This window comes from Xiphophorus maculatus, chromosome 7, assembly GCF_002775205.1.
Source record: "Xiphophorus maculatus strain JP 163 A chromosome 7, X_maculatus-5.0-male, whole genome shotgun sequence".
Taxonomy (NCBI): domain Eukaryota; kingdom Metazoa; phylum Chordata; class Actinopteri; order Cyprinodontiformes; family Poeciliidae; genus Xiphophorus; species Xiphophorus maculatus.
In genome coordinates, this window is record NC_036449.1 from 27,090,432 (window position 1) to 27,108,772 (window position 18,341).

Consider the following 18,341-nt stretch of genomic DNA (forward strand, 5'->3'; position numbering starts at 1 on the left):
CTATCAACATGCCTGTCCTAACGATTTCGCGAAGGGAGAAAGTGCCTTTACCTGAACGTGTCGTCTTCTAACCTGGTCAATTTGTTTATTTAAAAGGAAAGATCTTACTCATTCTTTTGCTAACGGGTATTATCTGTGCTACCATGTGGAAATTTTTCAAGTGCAATAGTAATGAGTTCAGCTAACATGCTCACTGATGTGTTCGTTTGATACCCAAATGTTTGTTACTATTTAAAGCACTCACATTTGACAGAATATCTTTTCAATACAAAAGCTTTTATTGATGCATTGTACATTTATCAATTGTTTAAGAAAAAACTACAGGAAATGCTAACATTGACAGCTGTCAGATGTCACAACTGTGACCAAATTAGAAGTGTCTTTTTTGCAGTCCCAGTGCAGACAATTTTTCAACGTTAAACATGTTAATGTTTCACCTTCGCTCTGAAAGACATAGCAAGGCTCAACTTCTGGGAGTCTGACAATGACGACACAAGTTTTTCTTGAATCCACATGCCAGGTGTGACCACTGCTCACATGTGTTGCAACGTCGCCACTCACGCCACTTCTTCTTGGCATTTTTTTTCTCATCACTGAACAGACAGTGGCAGATGTTGCAAACATCCGTAGTATCTAAATAAAGAAAAAGAAGTCATTTATTGACAAATGTAGTTTAAAAAACATAAAAGAAACATAATGCCTTAATTTATTTAAATGCATACCATCTGTAGTCGGTTCTCTTGACAGCACTTCCGTCAAACCCATAGGCTCTGTTACGCTCCGCTCATCTAAAGAAGAATTAACAGTTTAGTTGCAATGTGATCTCAAGGTAGGTCATACCTTCAAGTAACGTTTAACATATTATACTTTATACGGGAATATGTTGAACTCAAGCGTTACTATCAGTTCTGTGTAAACAGCATATTTAAACATATTGAAACAGTTTTGTTATTAATACTTTTTATTTATTCATTGTCGTCAAAATTAGGGCCCTGAGGATGGGCATCCTGCCTGTTTTAGTTCTCTCACCGGTGGAAGTTACAAACTTTTCATCATGTCAACCTATTCATAGGCCTTGCATTAAACCAGGAACAGAACTAAGAAATGCAAGGTGCTGGCCAGTGAGGAACAATTTTGGGAACCCCTACTTTAAGCTATTGGTTAGTGTGATTTGTATGTAATTATTTCTGCAATTTTTTTATGTTGAAAACAAATTATTGCCTGCTCATTCATTAGTTCCGTAATTTGAGATGTCTTCTACTTCCTTAAAGTTAAACAAGTGATGCAAGATAAGCATCTATGCTTTAGTTCTGTACTACTGTATTTTGTGGTACATCTTATTTAATAATTTCTTTAATGTTTGCATGTGTAATTAAAGCTGGAAATGTGGTTGATGTACATGGGGAATGAGAGTTTTCTGTGTTTTGTTGTGTGACTGATGGTCTCCACCTCAAGTGGTTTGAATAAGCAATAAAACATAACCAAACATAGTGCTGCAAAGTATTCGGAAATATGTCAGCTGTGACACCAGCTGCAACTATTACTTTTAACAGCTCACAATAAAATATTTCTGTATTCCGCATTTGTGAATGTGACTATTGTTCAGAGGGAACATCAGCTGTTGTGAGACTTGCCAACTTGCTAATTGTCACAACTACATTTGTTCAACAGTCTTTACTAGAGTTTACTAAAATTACTAGAGTATGATAATGTATTCTTACTGTATTTCCTGTTGAAGAGCTCCTGCACTTTCTTAACCATTGAATCAACCGGTTCTTTTGCAGCAGAAGTAGATGATGATTTTCCTTAAAACACAGTGCAAACAAGAGAGAAAAGATCATGGAAATATTAAGTCCACTAAGCTGTTATTTAAGTTTGAGGTATCCCTGTCAGTTTGTGAAAACCTTTGAAATGCAGTGCAAAGTTGTCCAGTATGTCAAAGAACGAAGAAGCACCTTTGCTGCTCACTTGTAGGACTTCTAAGAAAGGCTTTTGATGGTCATACATCATTACACCAGTCTCTACACCAAGCTTCTCAAGACTGGCAACCTTCAACAAAGATCAAAAGAAGAGTCATTCAAAACAGCAAATATACATAACATTACAAAGGATAGGAATAAAATTACTGAGCTAGAAATTTTTCATTATTTTAAGTCAGTAAGAAATAAAACATAAAACAGTAAAAAATAAAACATAGAAATATGGCATGTAATATAAACATTCAATATTTCTATTACACATATTAACAAAAGGTAGATGACATTAATACATTCAAGGCAGTCTTTGAATTTTTATTTTCAATTAGAACACTATGCTTTGCCTAAAAATTATGTGACCCTTATAAATTTATAAGCAAAATAATACAAAAACTTAGCAATGCTAATTCCATTTTTAACAGTGAAAATTATTGTGTCACCTTTTTTTTTGGTTATCAAATTAAATCTTTATATGAAAATGTATTTTCCTTTTATTACCATTACCTTATATGATTAAACACTTTTTTATGACGTGAAACAGTTAAGTGGGGTAAACTGCAAGCACAGACTAAATATGTCATGCGCAAGTATCTTATCACAGATAAATAATAAATGGCATGTGGAGCAATGTATAGTGCTTCACTCAGTCTAGAGGAACTGAAAGGACTTTACACTACATTAAGTAATTTACACACTGATGGTGGTGGGCATTAGCTCACCACCCAATAGGGTTATAGCCACAGCTGGTTTCAGGCAGTCTGACAGAAGTGAGGCTGTCATGCACTGGCACCACTAGCAGCCAAAGCATGTCGACTAAGACAGACGTAGTAGGCATTCAAACTGGAAACCCAATGATTACAGGGTTAACTCCTAACACTATTTCCAATATACAGTTAAATGGCTTGAAAACATTCTTAAGGTCTTAGCATATATGGAAAACCTCTATTTTCATCTGCTTTAGGTGCTTCTTCAATTTCAGGCATCGCATATCTGGGCTCATGTCATCTGAAGTGTGCTGAACTTTTAGAGCTGCTGTCTCCTCCGCATATTGCCTCTTCTGCTCTTCTGCCAAAGTGGACCATTTCTGTGTAATATCTTTCAGGCTTCCTAGCAGGAAAAACAAAACAAAGAAAAACAGCAAGCAATCCATTGACATTGTACAGATCTCGTATGGCTCACCCAGACTCAATGGGTGTAGATTTTGATAAAGTTAAGGAAACTCTCTAACATTACATGGCAAATAGGAAAAGTTTCATCAAGTACTCAAGATCTCACAAATGTAATTTGACGAGATAAACTAGACAATACAAGTCAGATTTGTTTCGTAAGAATGGCTTATAAAAAATAACAGTCAAGGGCTCCTGTGAGCAGAGCAGAGCCAATTACAGGGGTGCCCAAACTGGGTCCTTGAGGACCGCTTGTTTTACTTCTCTGTCTGGTGGTTGTAACCTCCTCAACATGTCAATTTTCTTCTTTGGCCTTCTAATGAGCCATGATTAAATCCAGGTGTGTTAACCTAGATTCAATCATGGCTCAAGGGCATGAAGGTTCCAGCCCTTGAGAATCAACTTTGGAAACCACTGTTCTAGAAAGTAAATCGAACAGAACAATGCAAGTATTACACAACTACAAAATAACTAAGGCAAGATACTTTTTCCAAAAATTAAGTTTATGAATAGCCTGGTAAAAAAATTACCCATTGTACTACACATTGAAGCATCCAGAGGGTCTGGGCTATGGCTATTGAGACACTATTGCTCACTTAACACTCATTTAACACCTCTGTAGAGGTGTTAAATTTTACCCAATCGCTAATGTTTGTCTGTGACGTATGTCATGTGCCAGTTCAATGCCAAAAATTCTACTTGAAATTGCATTCGCTGCAAAAAAATAAATAAATAAAATAAAATAAATAAATACATAAAATCTGTCACTACAAAGACAGAAGACCTGAGCTCATCGAGGCAGCTGTCCATGTTAATTCCATATTTGGAAGGCCAAAAAGACTGAATGGCTTCCTTTACTTTGCTACAACTACAGGCGGACTGCAATTCTAAAACAGCACAGAAAATTGGCAGTCTTAACAACTTCTCCTTCTGTTTACTGATTGGCACAATGAAACGTCTGCGGGAGATAATCCGAGTCAAGGGGAGAAAGCAAAGGCTGTGCTGTAAGTGAGAATTGCAATGATCAGGCTAGCTATACACACAACAATGCTTGTCAACATAACAGCTACAGTAAATCCTCTCTCACCTTTGTTCTTTAACTGATCCCTGCAGAACAGGTTGTAACCAGACAGGTCCTTGGTGTATAACTTCTTGTTTTTAGGTTGAGAAGAAGATGGCTTTTTTCTTCTATAGTTTCCAATCCAGTTCTAAAAAACACAAAAGTCTTGTTACAAAACAGGAAGCTTGAATTTATTTTTATATAAAATTGCATCTTGCCTTCTGAATTCTGAAATTGAATGGCTAGAAAGAACTTTGGTAAACATACATCAATGACAAACGGTGGCAAGCCAGTGGCCTGGGATGCCGCTCCAACCAGTGGAGATCCCACCCTGGTCATCCCTTCTTTATAGGCTTTCTGGAGGAAGACCTTCGCTTCCTCCGAGATATGTGTTCTCTCTTATCATGAAATGAAAAAAAGCAGAGGATATAAAAAAATAATATTCAGGACAAACACATATTTTCTTAGATCTTGCTGTATAGCTCAATGTTTAAGAGATGCTACACATACCTCTTCTTGACATTGAACCTAAAACAAAGACAGAAAATACAACCATGACTATGAATAAACAGAAGGTAGCTGTTTTTTCTGGTATGTGATCAATAAATATTAGCATGCATTGTGCTTGCAGGGTATCCCCCAGAAAACATGGTAAGCCCGGTGGTTGAGTTTTATGACAGTCAGTCATCCTGTAGCTGGTCATGTTTTTGAGATAAAAAATGTTAAAAGTTGACGGAAAATTTGAAATTACATTTTGAGAATTATGTGTTATTGAAAGATTGGAAGATTAATACTTGAACAATAACTATAAAGTCATAGAAAATGCAAACGTTTTACAAAGACTTAAATAAATAAACAATGCTTAGCCTGGTGGGGCAACAAATAAAGAATGATGGCCTCAGGGCTTATAATACACTGTGGGAAACGATGAAATGTAATGAACTGTATGATAGAATCCTAACATTAAATCAATATACTGATATAAACTAGTATACTGAAAAGTATACGGTTTTTTAAGATATATGAAACAAAATTTTAGCACATTGTTATTAAAGGTATGAAGGACAGCTACATTTGAACCTGACTGGCTTTTAAGAGGCTACTTTAGCGAGCTAAAGTAGCCCTTTTTTCTACCAAATAGGGTTAAAAACGTGTCTAAATCTGTACAAACACATGCTGTGCCACATACTCGCTAACATTAACTCATAGAACTACCATCAGCAGATTTATAAATGTAGACTTTCGGTCTTTTGAGGTTTTTTACTACATTTTTATTTGACAGATTCAGGGGCTACTCACCAGCTCCGACCGTGGAAAGTGTCGCGTCGAATGACGTAAGCTTCTTCTTCTTCTTCTTCTTCTCTAATGTTTTGTCGGGTGCAATCCGTAATTTATTATTATTACTACTAATACAAATATTAAACATTTTAATATGGTACAAACACAGATTTTCATATAATCATATGAGCAAATCCATCCGTATTTTTTAATTTTAGTAATTTTTTAAATTAAAAATAAGATTAGGGCCAACCCTAACTTCTTCTTATCATTATTAATGGATTGCAAGCAACTTCGGATGTACATACAGCCACCTAGTGGAAGGCTATGAGGTTGGACAACTCATAACACTACATAAATCTAGAATATACCTTTTAATTTCATTGTATGCTTATATATATATATATAAATAAAATTGCACGACCGGAAGATAAAAACACGTAATACTGTTCATGTATTGAGAGAACACGTCTTGTAAAGATCCAATAAAATTAACCAAGTATGTTAAATTTTGGCATTTATTTTGAGTGAATTATTGGAAAAAATCCAAAGAAATAAAAGGCATATTGGAAATATAGGTCTTTAAAAAAGCGAACAAAAATAAACAAAACAGAAAAAAAAACTCCGGTTTTAGATTTTAGTGAGTTGTTTTTAAATACTGTAACGATTATTACAATACCTAATTAAAATCTTATGACGGATACGTTTGGCTTTTGTATTTTTAGTAAATTCTTAATATCCTGTTCAAATTCGCAGATAAATTATAGATAAAGGTTTTTAAAAAAAAAGGTTAAAAAAAGGTTCTATTAGCGACAAGCGGCTGTTATCACCGATAGAATGGTTGATAACGGTTGATAACAGCCTGCTAGCAGGTAGAGCCAAGTACACTTCGCTGCAGCCTGCGGAAAGGGGCGGTGACGGACCACTGTCAGTCTCATACCTTATATGGAAATTGGACTATTACATTCCGGAAATGAAGGGGGCGCCAGTGACACCATTTCCTGTACCAGCCGTGTTTTAATAATTATAATAATAATAACGCATTTTATTTCACAACGCCTTTCAAAACACCCAAAAACACTTTTAACATTTAAAATTAATTACTAATTAGGAAATGACATACCACGTGTTACGTTATGTTAGTGACGTGGTATGTCAGTCACGTGGTATGTCAGTCACGTGGTATGTCCGCTTTTTTATCTTTATTAAATCTTTTTTTCGGATGTTAAAATTACATTAGTAACAAACAATCTACAATAAACAATAATAAGGAAATGAAGGGTGCGCCGTGTTTTCATAATTATAATAATAACGCATTTTATTTGACTACCCCTTTCAAAACTTACACTTTCAAAACTTTTCAAAACACCCAATAACACTTTTAACATTTAAAATTAATTACAAATTAAACGTTAAGGAAATGAGATACGTTATATATTACGTTTATTAAATCTTTCTTTTCGGATGTTAAAATTATATTAACAAACAATCTAAAAGAAGGAATCATGGAGATGTATTTATCTATCTTTACACCCTAACTATCCCAAACAAAAGTCATAAAACAAATTAAATTAATATTTTAGAGACAAATGTACATTACATTAAGAACACATCTATCCATTCCATTAATTATTATACACATATAGCGGGGTGGTGAGAGCTGCTGATGGACCCTGGACACATCGCCAGTCCATCCATAAACAAATACTTGCTGGTGTTGAAATTCAAATAATAGTTTTAGATGTTGTGAATGGTATTCTTAAAATAAATAAGTTAAAATCTAATATACAATGTCCTTTTCATTATTTCATAAGGACTAGATGGAAAAGAGGTTTGGTCAACAATTTTGGCCAACCTGGTCCGTTCATTCACAATTCTGTTTATTTGCCAAATATTTTTCTTATTATTCATATCTTGAATATAATTCACTAACAAATTAAATGACTTTTGAACTTCTAACAAGCTCAACTGTTATTGTTTACCATAATGTCTTAACCAGTAAACTGGTTGGTGTCCCACTATTCCATTTAGAAATTACAAATCTATTCTAATTGCAATCAATTTATAAACTGCGCTCCAAAGACCTTAAATATGCAATTGTTGCAGAACCCAGTGATTCATTTAAAACTTTAAATTCAGCTTCAACCTGGAAAGACTCACACAGAAAGTAGGTTTTAGAAATTTTATTTGATAAGAAATAATCTTCGGACCCGGCCGTAGACGCTGCGCTGGTCACCGCCAGAGAGAATGATCTGCTGTTCAGGAGTTATTTTTTTCTATATGAAAACCTTTTTTTAATAAATTCACTGGATACATAAATTAAACCTGTGTAAATTGTAACTATAACTGTCTTCATCTCACCTGATCACGGCGCCGGTCTTATCTCCTCCACCCTTCAGAAACTCCGGCTTGATGTGCAACTGCTCCTCACCTGAGCTTCCATCACTTCCACCTGATCTCTACTTTTGCTCAGCTTACCTTTAATCTTATGTTTGGATTATAACTTTGTAACTAAACAATGTTTCTGTATGTGCTTGCTTTATTATAAAACAGTTCATTCTGACTGTTAAAACAAGCAGAAACATTTGTGTTTCTGTTTGTGCCGTATGTCAGGTTTGTAAATGAAATTTGTATTGATTCCAGTCATTGTTGAAAAAGTATAGGAAACATTGTATTTACACATATAAAATATTGAAAATTATGAACTTAGCATGTATTTTAAATTGTTAAATCAAGGTTATCCAAATACTAAACAACACTGTTACAATATATTTACAACCATTTTATTGGCTCTACTCTACAACAAAATACAGCCACAATGTAACTGTGTGGAAATGACACCATTTCTATAAAAACTAAATAATTTCAATCAAATGAGTTACAACAAAAGTAACATTCAAAAATGTACATAATATTTTATTAACATATTTCAAAAACAAATGACTGAACAAGAAAAAAGGCAAATGTGCTTCATCATAAAAAAAAAAGAAAAAAAACTAATATCTTCCTTGCATTTAGTACTGGCATTCAGGGCAGTGTCCAGGTATGCCATCACAATAGTAACGAGGGAACTCTCCTCGTCTTCCATGCCCGGTGAAGCCCACAGAGTCTTTATACTGCCGGTTACAGGAAGAACATTGGATAACCGCAAAAGGAATCCTGTTTTCTGCCTTGAATGATTCAGAAAAATTTTCCCAGTTGATCTCACCTGTTAATGAAAAACTTATTTTATGTAGTGGAAATCTAATTTCACATGTTTTAGGTGAAAAAAGTGAAAGGTCCTTACCATCCAACCAAGCAAAGTGAGTCTTCTTCCTGAACACTGGGTCAGACACAATGGCTTCAAAGGACTTGCATGTCAATGCCAACGTGAGGTAAGCTGTGTCTCCCTGTGCCAGTATTACCTCCTGGAGAATAGCTTCCAGGACAATCAAAGGCATCTGAAAATAATGATAGTAAAAAAAACAGGTGCATTGCAAGACTTATCCTGGAAGAATGGCTATGACATGATTATGAATGAATCTTACCTGTAAGATTGGCGGTATACTTTGTACCTGAATGGTGACGAGCATGAAACAATAATTAAGACTTAGTATCTGTCAGTACCTTATCCTATCCATCTGTAATGGTATAAAAAACGCTGTCCAAATAATACATTTTACTTTTTTTTTTTTGCCTAAATCATTTAGAGTTGTAGTTTCATTTGCACATAAAGATACACAAATCAAAATTACTAGTTATGCATATTTTTAAAAACTAACCTCAATTTGTGCCTCGGTTGCTTTGGCATAGTTGTGGTCATCAGCAAACAGAGTCTGTAAAAATATAGATTTTTTTAAGTGGAAGATTAATGCAAGCCCAAATAACATAAAAAGTCATTCAACCCTTTTAATTGTTCTATCCTGATTTTATTTCAGACTTAAAAAAATAAGCATACACCAAAAGTGTACTGTGAATAGAAATTACATGATTTGAAAATACAAAGTCATGAATTTTAGCTACAACTCACCTCACATTTTTCCCTTTCCTCAACTTTTTTCCGCTTTCTCTCCTTTTGCAGTTCTTCTCTGGACCTTTAAAAAGGACAAAGGGATGTTTTCTTAAAAAAACTGTCATATTTGTAACATGATGTGGTACATTATTGTTCTTACTTCACAGGGAAGTTTGTCAAGAGAGTGAGAGACCACCATCTTCGTATTGTCATCATATCATTCTGTGTACATCACAGGTTGAAATTTAATGAAATATCAAACAGAAATAATAGACTCTCATCTTTTTCTTTACCTCGCTGAAATCAAATGATGCTCCCATCACAAAGTACAGTGCATACTGTTGAGAAAATTTTGATTATTACATCTACACAAACCATACAACAATATGGTGGGTGAAAGCGGATGTTACCATCACTACAAACATTCCACAGTTGTTGGACAGTCCTTGTTTCGGCAATCCCTGTGGTGTTTAAGAGAAAATTCAAACAGGGTAGAGAAAAGTAATGCGTCATTACTTTAACTATAAAATTGAGGTAAAGGACAACAGCCTTACCCACAGTATTGCTTATAAACATTTAAAGCAGGAACGGTTTGAAATAAGCAGCTCTTAAGAACCACAAGTGTCCCATCATAACATCTCACCTCAACATCGTTGCCAACAAATTCTGTCCATGGACCAGATGACATCTGAAGACAGACTTCTCTGATGATGCAAATCATAAGAGAAGTTAAAAATTAGCAAGGGTATATTTCACAACATAAAAATTATAAAGATGTATGAAAATGCAAGACAGATGTGAGACAGAACGGTCTCTTGATGGTCCAGCTTTAACCCATGTCTTTGTTAAAAAGAAACAAGAAACTGCTTACAAAATGTGTGTCTTATCAAATTTCAGACATTAAAATGTTATTCACAAATTCAATTTGTATATTTACTGTTACATAAAAATGAAGATTAATGCTGAACCTTTGCCTCCGTGGAACAACGGAACAACATATTGAACACATGCCACACTCAAACTTATTCCTATAAAACCTTAATGTTCTGATGCGGTTTTCATCAGTGAAGCCAGTGCCATTGATAGAATCAAGGAAGAAAATCTCCCTATGTTTAGGCTTCAGAATCTGAAATAATATGTCGCACTGATGGTGAACACTACTGCACATTAATGAATGAATTTGACTACTTTCAAGAAAGGCAGTAAATATGAAGGTGAATATCAAATAAGTATTGTACTAACGCATAGTGTCCAATGTCCAGGATGCCACACAGGAATCAGAACCCAGTCCAGATCTTGTGCCTGCGGCTTCCAATTAAATCAAATAATTAATATATTGTGGTGAATCTGACCTCCAAAGGTGAACATAAATTTATCAACAGGATGTACTGGTAGGTGTTGTGCTGGGTCAAGGGAAAGAGGTGGAAACCAGGTGTGGACTACATGACTGTTTCCTGCAAAAACTTTGATGCCCTAGAGAAATAATAATAAAAAAGGGACAATCAAGAAGTTCAAAGTAAAGAGACACTTTTTTGTCATCTATGTTAAATTCACATCCGAAACCATGCCTGACATTGTTTTTCATTTCCACGTTTATGAGATTTACTCTTTTAGTTTTTATACGATTCCAACCTCTCAAATATCATGAAACAAATGTAGGTTACATAAATTGACATACCTTGTTGATGCACATTCTTTCAACAACTTTCAGACAGGAGTTCAGAATCTTTGAAGAATTGTAGCAGTCATATTTTAACAACATAAAAAACAACTTTAACACTGATATGGCTTGAAAAATATTTAAACTCACCTGCCCATTCATGTCTTGCGATAAACCAAGAGTGAACATGTCTCCTCTGGTGAGGACCTGCCCATCAACACAAGCAACATATTCAGCTGGATCTCTGGTTTGGTCCAATACTTGAGCAAGCTTAGGAAAGAAAAATGGAAGACAAATACATTTTATTAACTTAATTTTGCACAATATCATGCATTCCTCAAGTATGTTTACTGATATCCACAACTTACAATGTGCTTATACTGCTTGTTTGTTAGAAATTTCACATCATAACAGATGTCTCTAACAGAAAAATATTGGGAACACTGTTGTGCAGTGTCTTTTGTTTTAAACTAAAATTCAAACACCTGATCATGTCACAACTATAAGTACTAAAAATTATTTGAAAAAAAAAAAAACACAGAAAGAAATATTAAAAAAACAAACACCAAGCAAAATTGATATAAATATTTACCAAAGTAATTTCTGTGTTATTAGGCTTTTGAGTCCAGGTGAATTTATTTGCTCCAGTTGTTTGTAAGCTTGTCAAAGAGTCATCAAGAGAACATTGGTGAGTTTGAATAACGCTGGCTTCCAAACTGCAAGCATGTTGCTGGTTTTTCTCACAGCCTTTATCAACAGAAACAGTCCTACATTAATATATGTGTTGTGCTTTAATTTCAGAGACTACCACAACGATAACACAAAAGTTGAGCATTACCCATTATGATGCATCCATTTTTGTCTAGGACCAAATTTGCATGCGGCCCCGCAACTTTTAGAATGTTTTGTTTGGTTTTTGTGTTCTTCCTAAGATTGAAATGGTGGAGGATGTTTCTTTGCAGAAAGATGTGCGTGGATGGGTTGAGCATATTCAGGAAGTAGTTATTTTTCCTCATGCCTGCAAATAGTTGCTCTGCACACTGGCTGTTTAATCTTCCTGCCAGTTCCGGAACCATCTCAATCTTCCGCAAGACATCCTTCTCATCCTTACTATTGCCTTGGTGGAAAACGTCACTCAGACAATAATGCTCTAATGAGCCAGTGACAGGATGCCCTCCCTTGTCTTCTGGTTCTTTCCTGTGCTTCAACCAGGGTAAGTTTACAGCAAGTTTTTTTTCAGTAGCTTGTCTTATGTTTTCAGGGGTGGCCTCAACCAATCTACCATCGTGGATGGTAAATGGGGTATCCTTAGCACACCTCTTCTTTAGATGACTTACCAATCCCCTGGGGTAGTCATACACTGTAATATTGGGAAAAAACTTCCAGGATAAAAGAAGGTCTGCAAAGTCTCTAGGGCTCTCCGCTCTCAGGTTAAACTTTACAGAATAAATAATGCCACAGGGACAAGTGATTACAGCCCATCCACCTGAAACAACAAATCATATTCTTATTAGTACAGCATACAACTTATCTAGGTCCTTGTTGTTGTGTACTAAATTAAGCTTAACAATAGCATTGACATTACTATGACAACGTGTTATATGTTCAAAATAGCAGATACACAAGGCATGTTTTTTTGGTAATTTCTATTTTTCTCAAGGTCATACTTTCTTATGGGTTAACACATTTTCTGTTAGGAGTTGTCACACACTTACCAGAGGCACCCCACACTTTCTCAAAAACCTTGTTATATGTGGCTCTAGAAGCCATTTTGTCCCGCAGACGGAGCACAAGATCCATCTTAGAACCTCTGCTGTCAATTCCACATTGACTGCAGAGTCTCCTGATCTCAGGTAGCTTTAAAATAAAACCAAAAGTTAGTTATTTTTAATATTATTTAACTGTCCTGAAAGACAAACACAATCGGAAAATTCTGAAAATAAATAAAAAAAAGAGACTACCTTGAGATTGAGAACCTCATCTGCAAGCCGCTCTTCTGTGAGAAACTGGTCTACATCACTGTCGGAATCAGGCAAGTGGACTTTTTCACTCTCTGTGTTGATCAAAATGTCAGATCGTCTTGTCTGTGGTCCAATCCAGGGGGACCAGTTGTGATAAGTAGGCTTTACAACAAAAGGATTCTTGCAGCCAGCTGAGAAATACAATGGAGACAAGGAAAAACATTTGAGTCACATTAATACATGAATTACTTGGTACACAAAATGTTTCCCATTTATCTGTTGAGTAGACACCAGACTTACGTGGATAAAGTCCACGGCTAATCACTTCCATAGTAACCGCTTCCCAAAATGAGCGCGCATTAACTTCGCCATTATATTGCTGAGGTGGGTTTGGTATTTCACTAACTATTAAAATAAAACAAAAAACACAGGATTTTATTTTTTTAATGTTAATTTCAGATGAGTCAAAAATTTCAAATAACAGTATTTTGATCCATGCAGGTTTCAAACATAAAGACCTACCTGGCATGCTGAAAACACCTTTCTTATGTAGATCCATGACAACAATTGCAGGATGATACCCACATGAATCACATGAGTATTGGTAATCATGGTCACTTAGACCTTCAAACGACAGATATGCCTGCAGGATTCGATCCTTGAAAGGAAAGTTCTCTCCTTCTGTGTATTCGATAGTTTCGATTATGCGACTTACAGCAGTGTGAGTCTACAGAAATAAGTAAGGCACATTTACAAAGTCACAGTGATGCCTTTAGATGAAAAGCTCATTAATGCATGTTTAACCATTTATTGTATTGTGTTAAAAATAATATCCACATTCTACACAAATAATTAAAAAATGCAACTAACCTGCAATGCATTCCTCAGTACCAGACAAAAATGTATGGACAGCAGCAAGTGATCGTTGAAGTTGTGAATACCATCTTCCCAGTCTTGATATCGGTAAACCATCGAACAGTTGGGGCAAGTCTTCCTGTATGTTGATATACCTACGAGAATATTAAAAAGGTTACTATTAAGATCTTATGCTGACATGATAGAATTAAAATATTAATATTATTCTTATGGAAATAAAAATAAATCTGTGCACTTGTACTTACAGCGGAGTACATTAAATTACTAACCTTTAACTACTCCTGTCAGAGTCACTATTTTAGCAGTGGAAGACAACAACTGAGGGTCACCAAGACTGGCGTGCTGTCCACATTCTGTGCATTCAGTCTCTGATGGGATCAGATGTTTGGGGAACCCATTGAGAGACTTGGCGTCTCTACTTCTGGTGATAAGACTGTCAGGAAGATCAGCAGGTATTTTCTTGTGGTAAATCAAATACTTGATTATCCTCTCTGCTGCATCATCAGTAATGGAACCACTTTCCTCCTGACATTCTGATACTGTTGTCCCACACATAACATCCTCCTCTGAATGTACTGCTGCTTTGAACATGTCTGGCATTTTTTCAAAAAGATGCCACTTTGCCGTAGCCTTGTGCGTACAGGACCTTTTGCCCTCTGTACATGCACAATGCCAGGTATTTTTTCCTTTGTCGTAAGTGACAATCACCCTTCCAAGTCTGCTGAAAAATGCCATTTTTGGTTCAAAGATAGACACGTGAAAAGTTGTGTCTGTCCCACTGCCAAAAAGAAGAACTGAAAACGGCGTATTACTTGATAGCGCCTCTTGCTGATTTTTTAAAAGTTCTTCTTTTCTTTTAACACTGAACCATAAGTTGTCAACCAGGATGTTGAGGGTAGTTTCAGACAGAGGTCCTTCTGAGTCTGTGGCGCGTGGACAAAAGCGTAATGATTGAATGTGTTCACACTCAAAAGGCAAAATCCCACTTCGCTTGGCAAATTGTGCATTCACATTACACCTGTCAAGCTCACACTCTGATCTGTGAAATTGTGACCAGGTGTTTTTGATTACATGTATAGGTTTTGATGGACCACAAAAGGATTTCTGAACAGCAAAAACACCTTTTTTTGCATCCACACACTGACTCCTTAAATGATGATTTTGTGAAATCAGCTCCACTTTTTCATGGTGTTTTCTTTTCAAATGAATACGAAGATTCTTTTTTCTCAGGCGCAGATTGCACATTTCACATGTAATCATATCTTCTGAGCGGACAGGCGCCTGTGTAGCCTGGATGTCTGTAGCTGCTGGACGGACAGGCGCCTGTGTAGCCTGGATGTCTGTAGCTGCTGGACGGACAGGCGCCTGTGTAGCCTGGATGTCTGTAGCTGCTGGACGGACAGGCGCCTGTGTAGCCTGGATGTCTGTAGCTGGTAGGTGGACAGGTGGCTGGGCTGCTGCACAGCTGGACACCATGTGAAAAGTCATTCTGTGATTAACCAAATGATTAACAAACCTGTCCCTTCTGTCAATGGTGGAAAAACAGTAAGGACAATGGAAGTGAGTGGTGTCTCTACATGGTAGGCCACATCTGAAGATATGGAATTCTGCAGTAACAAAAAGAAATGAGTAAAATTTTAAAAAAGCATTTATATACATTGCAGATATGTTTAAACAAGATGTGATTCATTATCCCTCAGAACAGGGAGAATGAATCCCTGTTTTTCTTAGTAGCCTCATAGCTACTACAATAAAAGTAGTAGCTATTAAATACACAATTGATTGGTAGAAAAAAAGCCATGTTTGAATTAATCACTGTACATTCCTTAACATTGTTACTGTTTTGTAGGATTTAACAATTAATGGCTTCCAGATAACAAATATATATTCTGCAAAAAATGAATTTAAATTTTAGAAGTGATATTGCTCAAACAGCCATGGGCAGAGATTAACTAATCAGATTAACTCAATTACTCTGTAATTTTGACAAAAAAATAAATAATTAGGACCATTTTTCAAAATGTTATACTCTTACATGCAACATAATGTGAGTAACTTCACTGAATGAAGAACACATTTTAATACACAAAAAATTTAAACACGATACACAGATAAAAGTTGTTTATGTTAGGTTTCCTCTAACCTTAATTTGTTGTCTTGTATTAAAATGTTTCCTTTTTGGTTTTAAAATACCTAACAGTGCACATAACTTCATTTTTATTAATGTCTGCTTAAATAAATGGGTAATATTACATTGCACGTTATAATCAGTAAAACAGTACTTAATAATAGCCATTTCACAAAATACTTTGTTACTTTTAAATGTGTAGTTTGCTGCACAGTTACTAAAAATACATTGAAATACATTGAAAATACCCAGAGATGTACTCATCTCTGGGTACTATGATGGCAGCTGATAGCTTATAAAGAAAGCTGTTAGTTTATAAAAAATATTAGACTTTCCAGAAATTGAACATTGGTGTACAAAAACATATTTTAAAAAATATTAACCTTAAAAAATAAAATAAAATAAAAACACGAGAGAACTGATAAGTGTGTAAAAAAAAACATTCATTAGTGTATTTTTCCATACCGTTATGTTGAACCACAGCAGTTCTTGCAATGTGGTTCTTAACCTTGTAAGACTCATCCGCACTGTATGAGCAAAGGGGACAGTAGTACTTGTTGTTCATGCAGTACGGAACAATTTTAGCTCCGATCCCAGTGTTACAAATTGATACGTGCATCTGTGAAATTTAAATAAAAAAACAAATTTTGAGCATAAAATACATTTTTCAATTATACATTTTCTACTTTTAGATTTTTATCTAACGGTGGCCTGCACGAAATAATTAGCTATGCTACATGCTAAAATTAGCCTTCCCGAACTACGAATTTCACTCGTTTACAGCTGTCAATTATATTTTCTAACTAATCTAGAAAAGCGTATTGATTTACTCTGTAAAAAAAGGATTTAATACGGTAGAAAGTACCTTTTGCTGACTTCCTGGTTTTTGCATTGTGGATCGCGTGGCAAATGTCAGTGGTGAAACCTCTCAAACTTCTTACCCCGCTTCTTTAAGGTATTTATACTAGTGACTGTGAAAATAGCGCCCCCTTCATTTCCGGAATGTAATAGTCCAATTTCCATATAAGGTATGAGACTGACAGTGGTCCGTCACCGCCCCTTTCCGCAGGCTGCAGCGAAGACCCTCTCGGTAGAGCAGGGACCAACTGAGGCCATTCAATGGGGCTGTAGGAGCCATTTCTCCATTATTTTCAGTTAAAGTTTAGAATGTAGATTATTTAGTTTATTTTTTTGTTTTGTAGTTGATTTATAATTAGAATGTTTATTTTGTTGTTTCTAAATAAGTTTTTGGTTAGTAATTCACTTATTTAGTTAATTGATTTCAGTCTGGGAAGTGGGTGTGTTTCACAGTATAAATACGTAGAGTTTAGATGAGTCTTGAGGCATATGGGTGGTCTTATGGTTTTTTATCTGTCCGTCTGTCATCAGTCAGTTTTATCAGTGAGAACAGGTGCAGGAGTTAGGATAGGTTTATCCGAAGCCTGTAACTTGTTTTAGCAAAAGACTGAATAAAAGTAAACTAAGAGCATTTTGACTGTTTGACCTTTTGTTGGACTGCGTAAACCAGAACCCATGATGCCCAGTATTGACTGTTTGAGTTTATTTTATTTTGTTTTGATCACTTTTGAGATTTGAATTTTTTCGATTTTGGAATTAAGTTTTCGGGACAAATAGTCAATACACTTCAAGTAAAAAATCCGACCTTGGCATTTTTGATACGACAGCAAGTAAGAAAGACGATCCTGGAGTTTAATCAACACCCTCAAGTTTGCGGATGGGCGGATGGCTCCGTAAAGTTTGGAGGAACCACTTCCTTTGTTCTCTGGACGCCGAAAGCGGGAGGAAGCGGCCACGCCCACAAGCCATGAAGGTGCTTCACCTCCAAGCTCTAAACGCTCACGTCTTTCTTCAGTGACAGCGGTATGTACGATGATTGCTAATGCTGTAAAGGAAAACGGCCAAACGACAGGAGTTTGATGATAGCGATCAACGTTACTGTAGCTCCAAAGTGACAACTCTGGCACGGCTTTCTGAAGACGGGCTCTTTATTTTTTGCCGTGAAAACTACAGAAATAAAAGACAAAGCTTTAGACATAGATACATTTACAGACAGACAGGTGACGCGTGCTTTGACAAAAAAGTTACCTCGTGGCCGCCTGCCACTTCGGAGGTCTTTAACAGAATGATTCGTCGTTGTACACTCTAAACCAAAATATTAAGTAATTAAAACACCATAACCAATAAATTCACAAAACATTACAAACATAAATACAAAATACCTTGA

At 35.8% G+C, this 18,341-nt stretch overlaps 2 protein-coding genes across 8 annotated transcripts; both read right to left on the minus strand.

Annotated features, from left to right (window-relative positions):
* Nucleotides 1-413: 413 nt before the first annotated feature.
* On the minus strand, nucleotides 414-4,725 carry LOC111609287. Its single transcript, XM_023336642.1, has 8 exons — nucleotides 4,713-4,725; nucleotides 4,470-4,600; nucleotides 4,230-4,350; nucleotides 2,917-3,083; nucleotides 1,905-2,049; nucleotides 1,722-1,805; nucleotides 723-788; nucleotides 414-633 (listed from the first exon to the last, which is right to left on the minus strand). Exons 1-8 carry the CDS (start codon nucleotides 4,723-4,725, stop codon nucleotides 464-466), a joined length of 897 nt encoding a protein of 298 aa, XP_023192410.1. The 3' UTR covers nucleotides 414-463.
* Nucleotides 4,726-8,427: 3,702 nt separating this feature from the next.
* On the minus strand, nucleotides 8,428-17,187 carry LOC111609354. Of its 7 annotated transcripts, XR_002753082.1 has the most exons (18): nucleotides 16,962-17,187; nucleotides 16,562-16,715; nucleotides 14,238-15,575; nucleotides 13,963-14,102; nucleotides 13,615-13,819; nucleotides 13,393-13,497; nucleotides 13,093-13,283; nucleotides 12,847-12,988; nucleotides 11,970-12,617; nucleotides 11,724-11,878; nucleotides 11,282-11,401; nucleotides 11,150-11,197; nucleotides 10,861-10,944; nucleotides 10,714-10,779; nucleotides 10,115-10,175; nucleotides 9,882-9,932; nucleotides 9,632-9,809; nucleotides 9,516-9,553 (listed from the first exon to the last, which is right to left on the minus strand). XR_002753082.1 is itself a non-coding variant. In XM_023337449.1 (14 exons), exons 1-14 carry the CDS (start codon nucleotides 16,986-16,988, stop codon nucleotides 10,116-10,118), a joined length of 3,567 nt encoding a protein of 1,188 aa, XP_023193217.1. In that variant the 5' UTR covers nucleotides 16,989-17,187; the 3' UTR covers nucleotides 9,946-10,115. The 7 variants fall into 7 exon arrangements, 3 of the variants coding, with proteins under 3 accessions (XP_023193219.1, XP_023193218.1, XP_023193217.1); XR_002753080.1 differs by having other exon boundaries at nucleotides 11,150-11,401; XR_002753083.1 differs by lacking the exon at nucleotides 16,562-16,715 and having other exon boundaries at nucleotides 11,150-11,401.
* Between the last annotated feature and the right edge of the window lie 1,154 nt (nucleotides 17,188-18,341).

Coding starts and splice junctions, on each gene's coding strand:
- LOC111609287 (XM_023336642.1), bottom strand. Junction 1,806..1,904: donor CTTTGCACTGCATTTCAAAG/GTTTTCACAAAC, acceptor CTGTGTTTTAAG/GAAAATCATCATCTACTTCT. Junction 789..1,721: donor GCTCTTCAACAGGAAATACA/GTAAGAATACAT, acceptor ATTCTTCTTTAG/ATGAGCGGAGCGTAACAGAG.
- LOC111609354 (XM_023337449.1), bottom strand. CDS start 16,988: ATGCAAAAACCAGGAAGTCAGCAAAAG. Junction 14,103..14,237: donor TCTGACAGGAGTAGTTAAAG/GTTAGTAATTTA, acceptor ATATTCTCGTAG/GTATATCAACATACAGGAAG. Junction 13,284..13,392: donor TAGCCGTGGACTTTATCCAC/GTAAGTCTGGTG, acceptor TGTATTTCTCAG/CTGGCTGCAAGAATCCTTTT.